The sequence below is a fragment of the Seriola dumerili genome, unplaced genomic scaffold (genome assembly GCF_002260705.1).
Source record: "Seriola dumerili isolate Sdu_G_001 unplaced genomic scaffold, Sdu_1.0 BDQW01000783.1, whole genome shotgun sequence".
Classification (NCBI taxonomy): domain Eukaryota; kingdom Metazoa; phylum Chordata; class Actinopteri; order Carangiformes; family Carangidae; genus Seriola; species Seriola dumerili.
Genome location: NW_019175038.1, coordinates 235,894 through 254,015, shown reverse-complemented (window position 1 = coordinate 254,015; position 18,122 = coordinate 235,894). Strand labels below are relative to the sequence as shown.

Genomic DNA, 18,122 nt, shown 5'->3' with positions numbered 1-18,122 from the left:
TTAACTGAAGCTGAAGTCTCTATTTCCACAGAAATATACCGAAAATATAAAACTGTAACGATTCTATCGACTGGAGGATGTAAGATGCCTCACTTCCTGTTTACATATCTTCTTCTTCGCTGGTGTTTGCTGTGAGACACGGATCTGCTGCCGCCCCCAGCGGTCAGCACTAAAACATCCTTTTTTCATTCAATCTTTATTGATACAAACAATGCAAACATAGAGTCAATATAATTGTGAATAGAGTCAGGAGTAAAAATTGCAAAAAAGAAATAATAGAAAAAATACATAAAAAGAAATAAAAAGAAAATAAGAGGAAAATTGACTATGAGAAAAAATCATATCATACATTATCAAATTATTGTTATATATATCATAATTACCATTTTAGTAATTATAAGATCAAGAATTTTGATAAATATTTTGAATTCACCTAAAAATGAAGTAAAATTGGGGGTGAGTGACTTTTGTTATTCTGCATTTATGTATGTGGAATTTACCATAAAGGATCAAATAATTTACAATGGATTCAATGTCACATTGTTCAAAATATTTAATTGTATTTCCACGTTCAATATCAATTTTTAGTTTACGTTTACAGAATATATAGTTTGTCAATTGAACCCAAAAAGTAACTGAATGAATCAAAGATTCTGGTCCATTATTATAAAAGTGCATTTGTTTTAAATATCTAAAAATTTGGACAAGTATAGATTTGTTGGGTTTATATTGTGTAAAATGTTGGTATGAACTTCTTTATTTTGACTGCTGATACAGAATGCTCTCTGCCAATTATTATCTGTGCAGATGTTGTCCTGAAAAGCTTTTCCTCTTTTCCAGAACATCCACAGTATTAAAGCTGCATCAAACTTCATCACAACTGTTTTCACTTTCCAAAATAATCTACTGATAATATTTACATGTTCTTTGTGGCTTTTATCAGTGACAGAGGAAGAAATCAGATTCTTACGAAGTAAAACTACTAAGACTACCAGACTGCAGAAATACTCCACTACATCCTGTTACTTCTGTAGTACGTGCAGTATAATCAAGATTATATACTTTGTTTAATTTAGGAAAAAGCATCATATTAAATATTATTAATAGAAACTCTTTATGTGTTTTACATGCAAATATATTATATGCATAATAATAAAAAAGCAACTAAGCTGTCAAATATTTCCCTAAAATGAAGTGGAGCAGAACTCTGAAGTAACATGAAAAGAAAATACAACAGTAAAGTACAAATACTTTAAATTATTACAACCTTTTACTTTATTAGTGATTTTTACCCCCTCCCCCCCCCCCACAAAAAAAAGCACAGCTTTCCAAACATCCAACACAATCATTTGACTTTTATCACATTGCATGTTCTCTTCATACTGAGCTTTAGTTTCCCCACTGGACTTGAACACAACATCTCAGTATGACATTTTGGTAATAACCAAGTCTTTAGGAGGTATTTGTTGGTGTCGTTCGAAGACACGTGACGTGGTTCAGGTCAGAGGTCAGCTCTGGTCTTTGGGTTTGGAGAAGGAGCCCAGCTGTTTGGTGTTGACGTCCTTCAGCTGCTCCAGCTGCCGCTGTCCTCGCCGGTACAGATACTCGATGTGCATCACGTCCGTCTTCTTGATGCGAGCGTTCTCCCTGAACTCGTCTCGGATTCGGGGGATGAAGCCCGGTTTGTCCCGACCGGCCCGGAGGAAGTGCCGGTACAGAGCCAGGACCTGCTTCTGCAGCTTACTGTGACGAGACATCGGACGAACTCGAACTCACGAGACTAAAGTTTCTCCTTTAGGAACAGAGAGGAGTCAGAAACCAGCTGAGCAGGAGGCTAGAAAAACATGTTGACACCAGAACTGGAAAATCTTCAGCTGCAGTTCCTCTGAAAAACACTAGTTTCAGTCTGAAGAGAATGAAGTGAAGGAGAAAACCTTCACTGTCAGAGCAGATTTTATAAAACAGATTCAGCTATCAGCAGTTCACTGAGCTTCCTCTAGTGTCAAATTTATGATTTCAGACACATCCTGAATGCATCATGAGTGTAAATCTGGAGCTACAGTTGAACACAGTGGACCCTGAACACACCACAACGCTCAGCTTTGTTTTTCTTCCTGTTGATTTTTCAGGATCTGATCCTACAAACAGCCTTGTTGCCCAGAGCAGGGTGGGGTTGGGTGGATGCAGGGAGCAGGAGGAGCTCTGATTGGCTGAGAATCGGTGTGAGGTTTTCAGGTGATGATGATGCAGAGCAGACTGATACAGGGTCTGATGTTTGACTGCAGGAGAACAACAAACACACAGTTTAATGATTTGACGTCAGCAACAATAAAAACCTGAATGAACAGTGCTTCACATATATTGATTGATTGATTGATTGATTGATACATACATCTTAATGCATCGGCAATAAAATCACACACACACACTCTCCTCGCACAAGTACATGTGTTTTAGCAGGAGTACATAGATCCTGCAAACACACATGTACTTGTACAAGGAGAGTACAGGTACATGTATTTATCTATCCGGATAGATATTGTGGTAGTTGTAGTTCTAGTAGCAGCAGCAGTAGAAATACAGTTAGCCTGTTAGCTCGTGTATTAACGCAGGAAACGTAAAGTAGAAGATAAAGCTGCAATAAAAAGGTTTGTTTTTTAGAGTCTCAGCAAGCAGCTAATGTTTCAATGAACTGATGAAAACAGAAAGACAAAATGTTAACTGACATAAACCAGGACACAGAACTAAACCAGGTTAACTTACCTGTTACTGACTGGTAACGGATTTAAACCGCCTCCGCTGGTCAAACCGTTGGTGTTGGTGAAACGTCAGATCGTTAATCGATCATAAAACTCATCTATAACATAAACTGACTTTAAGTAGCTGTGTTAGCTGCTGTAAACTGCCTCTGTGTGACCTTACTACACGTTACAACACCACTGTGAAGCTGAAAGACTACAAAACACGTGACTTCCGGCAAGTGATTTCACAATAAAATCAAAAAGTACAAAGTTCACCCTTGTTCCACTTCTTAATTAAAAGTCCTTACTCAAAATCTGCTTAAGTAAAAGTACACAAGTATTATCAGCTTCATTTAGTTAAAGTATTGACATTAAATAAGAAAATAATTTAAATAACATAAATTATTATTTTATAATAATACTGTTCTACATTCATAGGACAGATTTATTAACATTATCAAAGATATTTGAATAAAAAAAATTATTAAGACTATAAAATATGCCACCCAACAACATGTACTATTAGAGATGAAAGAGACTAATTGATCAATTGAAAAAATTCAAAATTGTAAAAATTTAATAACTGAAATTAAGAAAAAAGCTTCTCAAAAGTGAGAATTCGCTGCTATACCTCATCTTCTTAAATTACAATAAACGTAATAATTTGAGGTTGAGGTTTGACTATTGGTCAGATAGAAAAAGTAATGTGAAGGTGTCCTTAAATGAGAAATAATCAGCAGATCAATCGATAATGAAAATAATAATTAGATTAATAGATCAGTTTTAGTGGAATAGAAGTATAAAATAGTACAAAATTAAAATACTCATGTAAAGTGCAAGTAGCTATATTTTTCACAACCGCCAGCACCTAATAGTTATATATATTCAATATCTTTTATTTTGAAAGCCTCGAACCGGAAGCGTAAGCACTTTTCCTGTTTCGGTTCAGGGTATCAAATGTCAACACAGAGGAGCAGCAGTCAGCTGATGAGTGAAAACATACCGCTGCTGTTCGCCACAGGAAGGTTCGTCTTTTTATTTACGTGAGTTTTTCTCTGTTTGATTAAAAACCTTTTCCAGTGGGGCGTTTGATAAAAGTGGGAAAAACGGATTTCTCGGTTTTCTGCTAACGTTAGCTGCTGTCAGAGCCCTCTGACGTCACTGATTCACTTCAGCTCACGAACCATGAACCTCAGCATGTTCAGCTCTGACTCCAGGATCTGAAACAAGTTAATAAACACAGTTAATACAGGATTTTATTTGTTTTTAATGCACTGTAGTTACACCACTTACATTGAGTGCTCTGTGTTTATTACGTAGAAATAACAAACATCGCAGGTAATCTGGTTAGAACCGTAGAAGACTGTATGGATTATACACCCAGTGAGCACTTTATTAGGAACACCTCACTAACCCTGGGTAGGTGTTAACATTACCCTTTAAGTTTGAGTCTTCTTCGTAAATAACCTTAAAATGTTCATTTAAGTATTTTAGGTTTTCTCCTTATCTTAGTCTTATACTATATTATAAATTATTATAATATATATTTATATATTATACGTTATTAATTTGTTGTTATTATAGCTTTCATTCTCAGTTTTCTTACCTGATTTGTCCTTTTCTTTTTATCTTATCAGTCATCAACACCCTTAAGTAACTCTCAGCTAAGGAGTAATGAAACCTCAGGTGTCAGACTTAAGGAGAAAACCCTCAGGTGAACAGGTGTTCCTAATAAAGTGCTCAGTGAGTGTATAACACAAACTGCTTTGAATCAAGAGTGTGTGTGTGTGTGTGTGTGTGTGTGTGTGTGTGTGTGTGTGTGTGTGAAGACATGGAGGTGACGGAGGAGGAGCGGCGGCAGGTGGAGGAGCAGGTGGAGAGACTGCTGAGCGGCCAGGGGTCAGAGGTCACCGGATGTGACGTGGGTCTGGAGCAGAGCAAACCGGCGACTCTGAGGAAGAACGTCACCTACATCGTCTGCGCCGTCATCTTCAATGATCAGGTGACTCCTCCTCCTCCTCCTCCTCCTCCTCCTCCTCCTCCTCAGCACAGAACTGTGGAGGTGGAGGTTTGTTTTTATATGGTCCAGTGACACAGGTGGGGGCACATGTTTGGTTTGCAGGGTGTTAACTGGGTGACTTTACATTTAATGTGTGTGTGTTTGATGTGTGTGTTTGATGTGTGTGTGTTTGATGTGTGTGTGTTTGATGTGCGTGTGTTTGATGTGTGCTCTTGCAGGAGGAGGTGCTGATGGTGCAGGAGGCGAAGCAGGACTGTTATAAACAGTGGTACCTTCCTGCAGGGAGGGTGGAGGTGGGGGAGAGTCTGGAGGAGGCGCTGAGGAGGGAGGTGAGACACAAACACACACACACACACACACACACACACACACACACACACACACACACACACACACACACCTGTCCAGGTCACCTGACTTGAAGCTCTGTCCATCTGCAGGTGAAGGAGGAGGCGGGGTTTGACTGTGAGCCAATTACGTTGCTGCTGATCCAGGAGCAGGGACCGCAGTGGATCCGCTTCATCTTCCTGGCAAAGGTCACAGGTCAGAGGTCACTCACCCACCCCACCCCCCGAACCTTTTAACCTTCACCTGAACAGGACGAGACGTTTAAAGTTGTGATGACGTTTTCACTTTTTTAAAATATTTTCACATATAAAACAATTAAACAGTTAATGTGTGTGTGTGTGGCTGTCTGTCTGTCTGTCTGTCTGTCTGTCTGTCTGTCTGTCTGTGTGTGTGTGTGTGTGTGTGAGAGACAGGTGGGAGTATAAAGACTGTGGCAGCAGCAGATCAGGAGTCTCTTCAGGCCTCCTGGTGGGACAGACACTCCGTCCTCCCCCTGAGAGGACGAGACATCCTCCGTCTCATCGACTGTGGACTCAGGTACGACGGCAGGTCCTGGATCCAGCTCTGTCCTGGTTTACCTGATTCTGACCCTGGCTGCTGTGCTGCTTTCAGGTACCGTCGGGATCCCTGGCATCCCGTCACGTTACCTGTGGACCTGAGCTGCCGTCACGTGGTGCAGACACTCGTCCTGGTCTTCACCAACGCTGAGGACCAGATCTGGATCCTGCTCATCAAAGGTAACGAAGCTGTTCTGACTCTTCATGGTTCACAGTGGTCGGAGGAGGGACGAGCCAAGAGCCGGAGACAGAGACAGGGAGTCTGCGTACCATGAAGGCCTCGTCCTATCTGCAGCGACGCGGGTTCGAGTCCAACCTGTGGCCCTTTGCTCTACATCATCCTCTCTCTCTCTCTCTCATGTACTCTCAGTCATGTACAGTCAGTGTGTTACCTGCAGTAGTACCTGTTAGGAGAGGCAGCAGGAGCACAGGTACACTATCAGAGTGACGTGTTGCTGTGGGCGGGGCCACGAGAAAAAACGTGTTTTAGACACTTTTAAAAACACTCACCGAAACAATCCAAAAAATTAAAAGAATATTTTCATCTTTATCTTCCCGTGAGAACGGCTCTTTCCTTTGGCACTACATCTTTCAACCGCTGAACTACCGTGTTCCTACGCGCACCTCTGAAGAGCACTGTATTACGCCGCAGCTGAGTGAATCAGAAAGCGGCGTAATACGGTGCGCAATGTATTGTGATGCCCCCCCTGTCTCCTGCAGCGCCGACCCCCCACCTCCCCACAGCAGCGGCGGTGAAGACCCACGCTGTGACCTGGGCGGCCAACATGGTGGTGCAGGAGGCCATGCCGTCGGCGTACTACGACCACGATGTCAACACGCTGGGCGTCTTCAGCCTGCAGCACAACGGCCGTCAGCACGGGAAGACGGACGGCGTGTGCTTCAACACGCTGGTGGCGCTGCTGCCCGACCGCGTCACGCGCAACGAGGACGGAGAGAAGGTGGAGTGGACGAAGACCGGACGACCTCCACCTGTGGAAAACCCTCGATACGTCTGGTTGGAGGTCCAGAAACAAACTCTGAGAGAGAAACTGCTGGAAAAGACCAAAAACACCTCGATCCTACCTCTTCACAGCCTCTACTGAGACTCTTATTGTGAAAAGAACGCACTGTTGAGCTTTTATTCTGAAAGAGAAAGAATGTCTAATTATACTTGTCTTAAGTGAAGTCGTAATATTTAAAGAAAAAGTAATAACAGTATAAGAAAAAAGTTGTAATATTACGAGAAAGAAATCAAAATAGTTAAAGAAAAAAGTTTTGATATGATGAGAAAATGTGCAGAGCAATAAAACACTAATGTATGTTTGATTTTATAAGAAATGTCAAAATAAAAATAAAAAATTGAATTCATGACGTCAGAATTTCTCCCCCTTTGTTGTCGTCATAGTGACGTTACTAAGTTTATCACCTGAGACCAAAACCACAAAACTGTTGTTATGAGTTTAAATGTTTTATGCAGTTACTGAACGCCTCACCTCAGAAATCTACAGAACCACATCTCAAACACAAAGTCACTTTATTCTCTTCAAACAGGAGGAAGAATCTTCATCCCTGTTCACCTCATGTCTGGTCAGCTGTCTTCTTCATCTTCCTGATGTAGTTGTCGTTGAGGCTCTTCAGGTGTTTGGTTCGGTTCTCCAGTCGGACCAGCCACTCCCCCCTCAGCCTGAAAACACAGGAAGGTTTTTGTTTTTAGTTCATGTCCAAAGGTTTCAGATTACAGTGGACACTCCTCCTCCTCCTCCTCCTCCTCCTCCTCCTCCTCCTGAGGAAACAAAGAGGAAAGTGAATCAAAGTGACATTAGTGTCATCACTGAGGTCGTCAGGGTGGATGTTAGATCACAGGTATGTTCAGGTAACGCTCACTGCAGTTTTTATGTGATCAGAGACAAACACTTTCTGCAAAAGAAAAAATTCACTTGCATCAGGGAAACTGATTTACTCTCTCTCTATATCTACATACTGTATATATCTACCTATATATATGTATATAGATAGATATATATGTATTTGCATCACATTGAGAGGAAAAAGACAGTTTCGAGAATAAAGTCATATAATGAGAAAAAAGTTGTAATATGAGAATTAAAAATTTCAAGAGATGATGATGATGATGATGATGATGGTGATGATGATGATGATGGTGATGATGATGATGGTGATGATGATGACGATGATGACGATGATGATGACGATGATGATGATGATGACGATGACGACGATGATGATGATGATGATGACGATGATGATGATGATGACGATGACGACGATGACGATGATGATGATGACGATGATGATGATGAGCCAGAAGATGAAGTATCTCCTTATTTGAAACCTCTGCTAAAGTGGAACTTCACAGGATGATATTTCCCTCTAAAACAACAGGAACCTAAAATTACGACTTTATTTTCATCATTTCAGACTTTTTCCTCAACGAGGCCGTAACAGTGGAAAACAACAGAGCGCTGCTGCTCTGTGGAGGCTGCACACTGACAATACACGTGTTGAACTGAAAGATCTGATCATGATAAAAGGGACACTACAACTTTCCTCGTCACACCTGTCACACCTGTCACACCTGTCCACATCACACCTGTCACACCTGTCACACCTGTCCACATCACACCTGTCAGTTTCCTTTCAGTTGAAGATGTTGCTGTCTGATCTCTGCTTCAGATCCTCTGTGTGTTGCTGTGGAGTCGTCTGTCTGTTCTGATCCACAGTGTCTGTAGTGATGTAATATGATGTAATATGATGTAATATGATGTTGGCTGACCTGGAGTCAGCAGCAGATCTGGTATCTTGGTGACAGCTGAAGTGTTATCATCAGCATTTCCTCCACTCCTCCTTCAGTCAAACACACACCAACCTCCCTGAGAGTGTGTGTGTGTGTGTGTGTGTGTGTGTGTGTGTTTGTCTGCAACAGATGGAAAATGCAAATGTACAAAAGTGAGACAAAACAAAGAAAGTACAGACACACCCTCACTACATGAGTAAATGTGTGTGTGTGTGTGTGTGTGTGTGTGTGTGTGTGTGTGTGTGTGTGTGTGTGTGTGTGTGTGTGCGTGTGTAACCTAACCCTCACTGTCAGCTGTCCTCACTGTCTCTTCGCCACCTTCCTGTCGAGTTTTCTGGATTATTCCATTTGTTCTTTCAGCTGCTGATAATCCTCCTGACCTCAGACAGACAGAGAGAGAGGCAGACGGATGGACGGACGGATGGACAGACAGGCAGACAGGTAGATAGACAGACAGACGGACAGGCAGACAGGTGGACAGCTGGACAGGCAGACAGGTAGACAGGCATACAGGTGGACAGGCAGACAGGTGGACAGCTGGACAGGCAGACAGGTGGACAGGCAGACAGGCAGACAGGCAGACAGGTGGACAGGCAGACAGGCAGACAGGCAGACAGGTGGACAGGCAGACAGGTGTGCACACCAATAAAGACTCAACTACACGTCTAATTGTTATGATGCTGTTTTGGTGTCAGGTCCAGGTTAATGATCCAGTGTATAAACAATCAGAGTCACTGTGAGCAGGTGAGCTGCATCACCTGATGACCCCTCCCTGTCTCACGTCCCACGATGAACGGTTTGAGGGACGATCATTTTCCTCATGATCGATTAATCTGCGGATTGTTTTCCCCATTAATCGATTGCTTGTTTTATCCATAAAAAGTCAGAAATGGGTGAAAACAGCTCATTACAACTCCCCACAGTCCGAGGAGGAGGAGGCGCGTTCAAATGGTTTTTATCTGAAACCTTAAAATATTCTGTTTATTATGATTAACCGTCAAGTCAATTGTATTTATATGGCCCAAAATTCCAAATCAAATAACTTTCCTCAAAGGCTAATAAAAATAAAATGTAAATGCAGAGAAAATAATAAATAAAACATCAGAAGAGATAATAAAACTTTGCATCATAAAAATGTAAAATGATCAAATGTAATGTGGTTTAATTTCAGTTTTCTTTGACACGTCGACTGAAGAGGTCATGAAGTGAATATCTAGATAAGAATATCTTCTAATTTCAGCCTGTCTGTATTTTGTGTCTGCGTGTCAGCCGCCTCCATCAGTCATCACTCTGTGATTATCACCTCCGCTCTCTGCAGCACGTTGTTCCAGCCTCTGGCCCGCTCACACATAACGGACACAATTAGCGAGGACTAGAGCTGGGGTTAGAGGCGACGGGGAGGGGGTGGGTAGTTGTGGTGTTGGGGGGTACGGGGTAATAGATAGCCGGGGGATTAGGAGATACATGGTATTGATAGGTGGGGGATTAGGGGTACAGGGTAATGGATAGCAGGGGGATTAGGTGTGATGGGTTGGAGAGGTGGTGTGAGGTTAAAGCAGCACGCTGAGGTTAGCAGGGATAAGGCTAATAGCTGCAGACTGAGGTTAGCAGGGATAAGGCTAATAGCTGCAGACTGAGGTTAGCAGGGATAGGGCTAATAGCTGCAGACTGAGGTTAGCAGGGATAAGGCTAATAGCTGCAGACTGAGGTTAGCAGGGATAGGGCTAATAGCTGCAGACTGAGGTTAGCAGGGATAGGGCTAATAGCTGCAGACTGAGGTTAGCAGGGATAGGGCTAATAGCTGATGTCAGAAGGGAGGGTTCAATAGGAGGATATTTACCATACACCTGATAATCCCATTATAATATATGACAGAGCTGACCACATCACAGTACTGCAGCAGGTTCCAGACTGAACCACAACACACAGTTTGGAATCATAATAAGAAATATTGTGTCATAAACAAGTTTAATTGAAAATTATAGACTATAATTTATCCTGTAAACCAGTTACTTTCAAAAATCAGAGACGACATCGAGGGAAAATCTGTATTTTGCAATTGCAAAACTGAGTATATTGGTCATTTATTTTACGAATGTCTTTCTACTAAATTGTTTTGGTTGAATATAGAAAATTTCTTTAAGCCTGTGACTGATTCGTTTAGAAAAACAGAGACTTTGCTTTATTTATAAGAAAAATATTGATTGTAAAAAACAAAAAAACTGAATCTTTTTATTTTGTACAGAAAATATTACAGCCACCAACGTAAATGGGCTAAAAAGAAACCACAAAATAATAATTGGACACTTTATTAATTCATTACATGGACTAAAGAACAATAAAGCCATAAAACAATAGAAACTTGTAAATCCTCAGCTATTTTGCTTAAATATCTTTGTTTTGCTTCACGGTACCTCTGTGTTTATAGTTTGGTTTTGTCCATTTGAAATACTTATTTTTGTTTCATTATCCTTCTGTATATGTTGCATTTATTTCCTTTTATTGTATTTTTTTATTTGTATGTATTGATCATATTTTACTATGTATTTTATTTCAGAAATTAATGATTGTTTAGCAGCAGTGTTGGTCACTCTTGACTAGAAGATTAGGTTTTATGTTGCTTTCGTATAAACCAGGTCTAGGCTAGGACCTGAACACATGGGCGCTGGGTTTACTACCCAGAATGCCTTTTTCCTTTGCAACCTGTTCACAAGAGGACGAGGTGGCCGAGTGGTTAAGGCGATGGACTGCTAATCCATTGTGCTCTGCACGCGTGGGTTCGAATCCCATCCTCGTCGGGATGAAGTTTACTTTAGTCTTCCATGTCAACAAGATCAGTTTCTATCCCTAACGCTCTTTCCTCATTGATACTGTCACATGAACTTGGAGAAAAGCTGGGAAAACCAATGATGTGCAGATGTTCACAGGGGAATTAGCTCAAATGGTAGAGCGCTCGCTTAGCATGCGAGAGGTAGTGGGATCGATGCCCACATTCTCCAGTACACTTCTATTCTTGAAGACGAGGCTTCAGGCAGTGAGTCTTTATGCAGCAGCCTGATGGACAAAATCAGTGAGTGTTTTAACTCAGGTGAGACAATGAAATACCATCCTCGACGTCCAGCTTGAGTTAAAGATCAATGGGTTTGAAGGTCGTCAGACACGTAAACACTCCTCAGAGGTTTATGATACTCCGAGACAAAATTGTACAACTCTGGAAATTTATTGTTGCTGCAATTATTCCTATTTCCTATGAAGATGGCAAGTTAAACAGTATAAAAATGCTGTTCACAAATTAAGCCATTAATTTAAAAGCTTATTTAAGATTACAGTCTGTTTTTAAGGGTTGAGAAAGGGTCATTGTTCTCAATGCTTGGCCGACAGTGTCAAACACAACTAGTCTGACATCAAGCTCAAAGAGAAGGAGGAGGCAGGAGCAGTGAACAACTACAACAACACGTTGAAAGCACGGCTGCAGCAAAAAGGTCCGCCGCCACTTGTGGAAAAGAAAACACTCGCATAAATGGAAAGATTCTTCCAAAACTTCCATTTCTGTTCATTCACTTTTCCAGATTTTCCAGGTGTAAGGGCCAAATGTAGCTCCTGTATGTTCCTGTACCTACGAGAAAACCTCCTGAGACGCACACCTGCTTTTTCCTTTACACTGGCCCGACAGGAGGACGAGGTGGCCGAGTGGTTAAGGCGATGGACTGCTAATCCATTGTGCTCTGCACGCGTGGGTTCGAATCCCATCCTCGTCGGGACAGAATTTTCTTTAGTGTTCCATGTTTCCATGCCAACAAGTTAACCGGTTCCATTATAACAACTCTCTGTAAGACTCTGAAAGCAGGTCACAGGGGAATTAGCTGAAATGGTAGAGTGGGAGGTAGTGAGACGTAGTGGGATGGACATAATAAGTGAGTGTTTTAACTCAGGACATTGGGTCAAACACTGTGAGGTCCCATGGGACAACATGTCAATGAGGAACAGAGAAACTGATAAAGAGAGTTGCTTTAATATAGCTGTTGTCAACATGGAAAAATGGCAGACTAAAGCAACCGCCATTCCAATGAGGAACCAACACATGCAGAGCACAATGGATTCATTTCGAGTCACTTGATTCTAATGGGTTTTTACTTTGGGTTAATTCTTCTTAAGTATAATATGATCATTTTACCCTGAACTGACAGAACAAGCTCAAATTCTGCCTTAAAAACTCAAAAGATTGATTGTTAGTTGTATAGTATGATTACGTTTTCACACGTACACATTCAAAACTGGAAAGCAATCCCCTGAAACATCTTTTCTTTTCTATCGATGGTCATTCATTTTTGTCAGTGGCTGAGCGAGGTGAGTTCAGGTTACAGTGAGGCGGATGGTTCCACTCATTAGTGATCATCATTACTGAGACCTTTAACAACCAGACTGTCGGAGAGGGTCGAGAGTGAGTGTTTGTCCTGGTATGTCCTCCAGCTCGCTGAGAGACGAGGCTGTTTGTAATGAGAGGATCTGTTTATAGATGTGTCTATTTGCCAGACAGTGACATGTCTACCACAAATGAAACCACATTCATTTTCAGTTTGGTCACAGACAACACATTCAAAGACCTCGATAGATCTGTGTCTTCAGGAAAAGAGATACTTTGGCCAGGATTGGCGGTCTCCCTCTGGATCAGGGCCCTGGTAAGTGAGCTTGAAGGTGACCGCCTGCAAGCTCACCTTCGCTTTTATCGGAAACATTGGAAGGCAAAAGTGTCCATAGCTAATCCGAACTGGAAAACTGAAGAAGTGGATGAAAAGCCAACCGTCATAGAGAAACATTAGATGTGGTAATAAATATATATATATATATAATATATTAATAATAATAATAAAAAATATATATATAATGGAGCATATTTTTAAATAGTTGGACACACCTTCCTGAATTCTGAGCGTTTCAGATGCTGTTCAACCAATTGACAAGCAACTTTGATGGAGTATACTGTCACTACCCACAGGGCCCAGTCTGGCTCAGCCCAAACACATGGGGTCACTGGTGCTGAGTATGGGGAGGTCATGAAAGGAGACTTCTGGTTGGCCTTAAAAAGGTTCTGCAAGACAACTCAGGAAGGGACTTGACTAATGCGGCAGGGCTACCAAACCAACAGACTTCAAATAGGTCGTTGGGAACGTTGAACCGGAGTGAACTTTTACTGTAATGGAACACAACATTATCTGACAAGAACAATCAAATACATGCAAACATGCATTCCTGTTAGATTACTGCAACGTGTGCCCCCCCCCCCCCACCCCCCCCCCCCCCAACACAGTCCCTTGCATTTTTGAACACAGCGTTGTCTTCAGTCGCAACGTCCACAGACTCATATCTTTGGTAGATTTTATTACACCGTCTTGGTTGACGTGGCTGTGGACTGGCAGATGGGTGTGGTGGTATAACAGTGCTTAGTCTCCCCAGGAAAGTTTTTTCAAGGGTGCTTAAAATCACACTCCAGATCTAAGAGGAACAAATGGACCAGGATTCAGCAGGGATCATGGGAGTTTTCCTCACCAGTCGGAATGTGTTTCCTAGCCTTGGGTAAGACCTATGTCCTTCGGGGCGTATTGCATGAACAGGAAGTGCAGGGAGCCGTTCAGCCAGGTTTGTGCTTTGCTTCTGTTGGGATTTTTTTGACAGAATCTTTGGGGACATTAGAAGTGGAGGGTGTGCGAATTAACGCAAGAAGCTTCTTTGCAGATGATGTGGTTCTGTTTGCTTCATTAGACCATGACCTCCGGCACATATTGGGGCAGTTTGCAGCAAGGAACGAAGCAGTTGGGTGGAAAGTCAGCATTTCCATGTCTGAGACCGTGGTACTCTGTTGGAACGCCATGAATTGTCGCCTTGGGGTTGGCGGCAAGTTGCTGACTCAAGCTCGGCATCTGAGGGCCTTATTCCTTACTGAGGGTGATAGGGGGCAGGCAGATCGACTGTGTTGTCTTAGTTTAAATGAATCTGAGCCTGAAGGAGAAGTTTTGGATTTAAATGTCAATGAATGTTCAAATCGTCGGTGGAGTGATCTAAACGATGAGAATGAATCATGAACTGATTCTACCTGCAAGTTTTCCACCTTGAATGATACACATTTTGTTATTTGTTTCACACTAGTACTGGGCAGATTGATGCCCAAGGTATCTATATTACTGACAGTGATTTGTTCTGAGTATCAAAACCAAAAAATAGAATGGAAAAGGTAGTTTTCTTTTATTTTCTCCCATAAGTCAGAACAGGATGTGTAGACTAATAGTTAGAGGCGGACTTTCTGCTGTGTAACTTTGAGTGTTGCTGTGTGTTGTGTTGTTACTGACTTTTTGAGTGCACTCTTGTTCATCCTCTGCTCCTCGCTGTCAGCATTCTGACACTGAGTGTTAATCCTCTTCTCCCAGAACGTCTTAATGTGCAGTCTGTCGTGGATCAGAGCCACATTCATCTGCAACAACACAATACACCCAGAGTGACACTTCTACTGTTGAACAGACTGATTCTACCACCACTGATACTTTAATTATAAGAGACTGTGCTCCCATAAAGACAGACCCCACAGGTCGCCCTGTCAGACTGTTTATTTACAACAAAACTGAAACAACAAGCAAATATGTTTTGTCGGAAATGTAATCACTGGATTACTTTAAAATGCATCATAATTTTTGAATAAATGAAGCCTTACATCTATTAGCGGTAGTGGTTGGGATTGTGGGTATGTGTAATGTAAATAAATGGGTTATATCTGAATTCACAGTGAACTGTGTTAAACCAGGATCTTTCCCCAACCTTTACTGAGTGTTGTGAGATTCAGTTCATTTCCACCGACGGCTTTTCTATTATCATTATAAAAAAAACAACCTTTTTTCCTGTTAGTGTCACGATAATGATCTGCACTTTACAAAACAGGTTCACGCCATTTTACAGGTAGTTAACTGGTCACTAACGATGTTCACAGCGACGAATCAGGTGTGAAACATTATCAATCTACACTGAAACTACAAAGGCAGAGAGAATAATCATCCTTTCTATCATCTAAAAAAAATCATGTATAGAAGCCAAACAAGGCCTAAAAACTAAAACAAAAAATCAAGTTTATTTATTATTTACAGTCCACAGCCTGAAGGAATCAGGCCTCTCTGTGTTTGTCTTTGTTTTCTATCTGTCCCAGTCCTATTATATTATATATATTGAAATCAATATAATACAGTGTGTGATTTAAAGGTAGTTTAACCATGAAATCACATAAAATGCTATCGGGTCAGAAAATGAGAGCTTAGCTGGTGAGATCCAGATTTAGCTGCAGCTCTCTCATGGCTAGTTTTCAGCTGATACGTCCCTCTGACTTTATCTGTAAATAGCTTCTTTCTGTGGCGGAGAGCGCAGCGACGAGTCCTGCAGTGCAGCACGACTACACAGAGAAACTGTCACTGCCTTTTTGTTTCCGAAGTAACGACAAATTTAAAAAGCAGTTTTTACAGAAAGTCCACATTAATATGGAGCTATGTTTTTATATAGAAAACAGACGTCATAAGGTCAGATACAGGTTATAACTCAGATTTTACCCAATATATAGTTTCTGTGTTTTGCCTTTGTAGAGACGTATAAATCAACATTTATCCACAGTGTTTCATGTAGTGAATATTAAGATTAACTGTACTGAAAATAACTCCACACAGCTGCAGAAAATAAATGACATTAAACAGTGAAATGCAGTTGAATTATTTTAGATAAAGTAGAAAACAAACCTTGATTCAGACCTTCAGCTGAACGTCCGTCAGCCTCAGTGGATGAACCTATGACTCTCTCTCTCTCTCTCTCTCTCTCTCTCTGTGTCACTTCCCCTCCCTCCTCTGCAGAAATGAATGTTTTACATGTGAACCCTGGTCAGTAAATCAATCATTAAATCTGCCCCCCCCCACCTCTGTCCTCCAGGGACACACAGTGGGTGAGAGACATGGATGGACAGAGAGAGAGGGAGAGAGATGGAGAGAGAATGAAATGAAAGACAGGGAGGATGGAGGGAGAGCTCGGAGGTGTGAATGAACTTATTTATAGATGCAGTTTTTTATTGCCTGACTTGGTTCAAGTCTACACTGTGATTGGCCAGTGAAGCTCTGAAGTCGTTTTACTATTTTTAAGTTTGAGAAATGTTCTTTAAAGGGAGAGATTTCACACAGCTGATGGTTTAGTGTTGCTCTGATCAACAGTTGGAAAGTGGCGAAGCGTTCAGAATCCTGTTTACAAGAAAAGAAAAGAAAAGATGAAGGTGACCAGCAGTCGTTTTACACCTCACTGTGCGTTTCCAGGTGTTTCCAGGTGTTTCCAGGTGTTTCCAGGTGTTTCCAGGTGCTTGGTGGGGTCATGTATGATCAAGTGTTTTCCAACATTAGATCATAAATTACATTTTATATTGGTAATGAAATGTCAAGCTAACACTGGAAATGAAAGACTAAAAACGAACTACATTAGTTAAACTGGTAAAGGTAGATACTAGCTAGCTAAAAAGTAACTTAAGACAAAGGTTAGAAACTAGCTAACATTAGTGTTTATCTGTAGATGCTTCACTTCATACATCCACTTTAATGGTGTCTGAAATCATATCACAAGAGTCTTCCAGGTAGGATTAAGGGAAATATAACATTTACAATTACAGATAGGAGGGAAATATAAATGCTTCAAACCTCCTCCTGTGGTTTTAGTACTTTTACTCCTTCGAACCCGAAGGAGTAAGAGTACTAAAACCACAGTGTAGATATACTCCATTAAAGTACAAATCTGCATTTAAAATGTTACTTAAATGAACGTATGTAAGTATAGTCAGGAAAATGTACTTGAAGTGTGAAAAATAAAGGTACTGAGTGCAGAGGAATGGCTCCTGTGTCGGTCTCAGTGCCTCAGTGTTGAGCTTAAATAAAGTACTTGAGTAAATGTACTCAGTTACTTTGCATTACTGTTGAAAGTGAGAAGATCTGGGGATGTTGAGTTAGGAAGAGGTGATGTTAGCAGACGTGTGCTACATTAGCTGCTGCTAACATCACACGCCTTAATCTGAGAAAGCTCGTTAAACTTTAGAGAAACCACAGAGCGAGCTGAAGATTCCCACTGACTGCAGAGCTCTCGTCGCCTCCGTCAACCTCTCAACGCGTTTTCAAACAGCAACTGCAACACACACACATTTTTACATCACTGCTAAATCAGTTTCCACTCTGATTTCAAGTCCATTTAGTAGCTGTTCTGGAGCTTTCGACCATTTCAAAATCTCGACCTGCAGTTGATGAAAACGCAGATGTTGTTATTTATTTCTTCTTTCTCTGTATTTTACTGATGTTGATGAAAGGTAACAAACAACATCAATGTTTCCGTGACGACTGAGCAAACTCCATTATGTCATGTGAATGAAAAAAGCTCAGGCCACAAGTGATGAGGTGTCAATCATCGACATACACACACACACACACACACACACACACACACACACACACACACACACACACACACACACACGCTGTCAGCGCTCTGTCTGCTCCCTGACAGCTGTCACATCCTGTGTCATTAAAGATAGATAACACACACACGTTTATTCTTTGTGTGTGTGTGTGTGTGTGTGTGTGTGTGTGTGT

General features: G+C 41.4%; 3 protein-coding genes and 3 non-coding genes across 9 annotated transcripts; 4 read left to right on the top strand and 2 right to left on the bottom strand.

The window, feature by feature from the left end:
• Positions 1-1,309: 1,309 nt before the first annotated feature.
• sdhaf1 (succinate dehydrogenase complex assembly factor 1) lies at positions 1,310-2,927 on the bottom strand. The gene is made up of 2 exons (XM_022765874.1): positions 2,764-2,927; positions 1,310-2,279 (listed from the first exon to the last, which is right to left on the bottom strand). Exon 2 carries the CDS (start codon positions 1,755-1,757, stop codon positions 1,509-1,511), a length of 249 nt encoding a protein of 82 aa, XP_022621595.1. The 5' UTR covers positions 1,758-2,279; positions 2,764-2,927; the 3' UTR covers positions 1,310-1,508.
• A 768-nt stretch (positions 2,928-3,695) lies between these two features.
• nudt18 (nudix hydrolase 18) lies at positions 3,696-6,999 on the top strand. 4 transcript variants are annotated; one of them, XM_022765875.1, is made up of 8 exons: positions 3,702-3,766; positions 4,379-4,455; positions 4,571-4,743; positions 4,980-5,090; positions 5,202-5,304; positions 5,523-5,646; positions 5,722-5,846; positions 6,387-6,999. In XM_022765875.1, the coding sequence occupies exons 2-8, from the start codon at positions 4,416-4,418 to the stop codon at positions 6,767-6,769; spliced, it is 1,059 nt and encodes a 352-aa protein (XP_022621596.1). In that variant the 5' UTR covers positions 3,702-3,766; positions 4,379-4,415; the 3' UTR covers positions 6,770-6,999. The 4 variants fall into 4 exon arrangements, with proteins under 4 accessions (XP_022621597.1, XP_022621598.1, XP_022621599.1 ...); XM_022765876.1 differs by lacking the exon at positions 4,379-4,455 and having other exon boundaries at positions 3,696-3,766; XM_022765877.1 differs by lacking the exon at positions 4,379-4,455 and having other exon boundaries at positions 3,700-3,784.
• A 147-nt stretch (positions 7,000-7,146) lies between these two features.
• fam240a (family with sequence similarity 240 member A) lies at positions 7,147-16,436 on the bottom strand. Its single transcript, XM_022765895.1, has 3 exons — positions 16,248-16,436; positions 14,826-14,947; positions 7,147-7,350 (listed from the first exon to the last, which is right to left on the bottom strand). Exons 2-3 carry the CDS (start codon positions 14,945-14,947, stop codon positions 7,245-7,247), a joined length of 228 nt encoding a protein of 75 aa, XP_022621616.1. The 5' UTR covers positions 16,248-16,436; the 3' UTR covers positions 7,147-7,244.
• trnas-gcu lies at positions 11,198-11,279 on the top strand. Its single transcript has one exon. It is a non-coding gene; the product is annotated as a tRNA-Ser (tRNA).
• trnaa-agc lies at positions 11,408-11,480 on the top strand. Its single transcript has one exon. It is a non-coding gene; the product is annotated as a tRNA-Ala (tRNA).
• On the top strand, positions 12,158-12,239 carry trnas-gcu. Its single transcript has one exon. It is a non-coding gene; the product is annotated as a tRNA-Ser (tRNA).
• Positions 16,437-18,122: the final 1,686 nt, after the last annotated feature.

What these genes read in the sequence shown, in the direction of transcription:
- sdhaf1 (XM_022765874.1), bottom strand. Translation starts at nt 1,757, where the DNA reads ATGTCTCGTCACAGTAAGCTGCAGAAGCAGGTCCTGGCTCTGTACCGG.
- fam240a (XM_022765895.1), bottom strand. Translation starts at nt 14,947, where the DNA reads ATGAATGTGGCTCTGATCCACGACAGACTGCACATTAAGACGTTCTGG. An exon ending in AACAAGAGTGCACTCAAAAA is followed by an intron (nt 7,351 to 14,825) that starts GTCAGTAACAAC and finishes CTGTGTTTTCAG; the next exon opens with GCTGAGGGGGGAGTGGCTGG.
- nudt18 (XM_022765875.1), top strand. Translation starts at nt 4,416, where the DNA reads ATGAAACCTCAGGTGTCAGACTTAAGGAGAAAACCCTCAG. An exon ending in AGGAGGCGCTGAGGAGGGAG is followed by an intron (nt 5,091 to 5,201) that starts GTGAGACACAAA and finishes GTCCATCTGCAG; the next exon opens with GTGAAGGAGGAGGCGGGGTT. An exon ending in CTTCCTGGCAAAGGTCACAG is followed by an intron (nt 5,305 to 5,522) that starts GTCAGAGGTCAC and finishes TGTGAGAGACAG; the next exon opens with GTGGGAGTATAAAGACTGTG.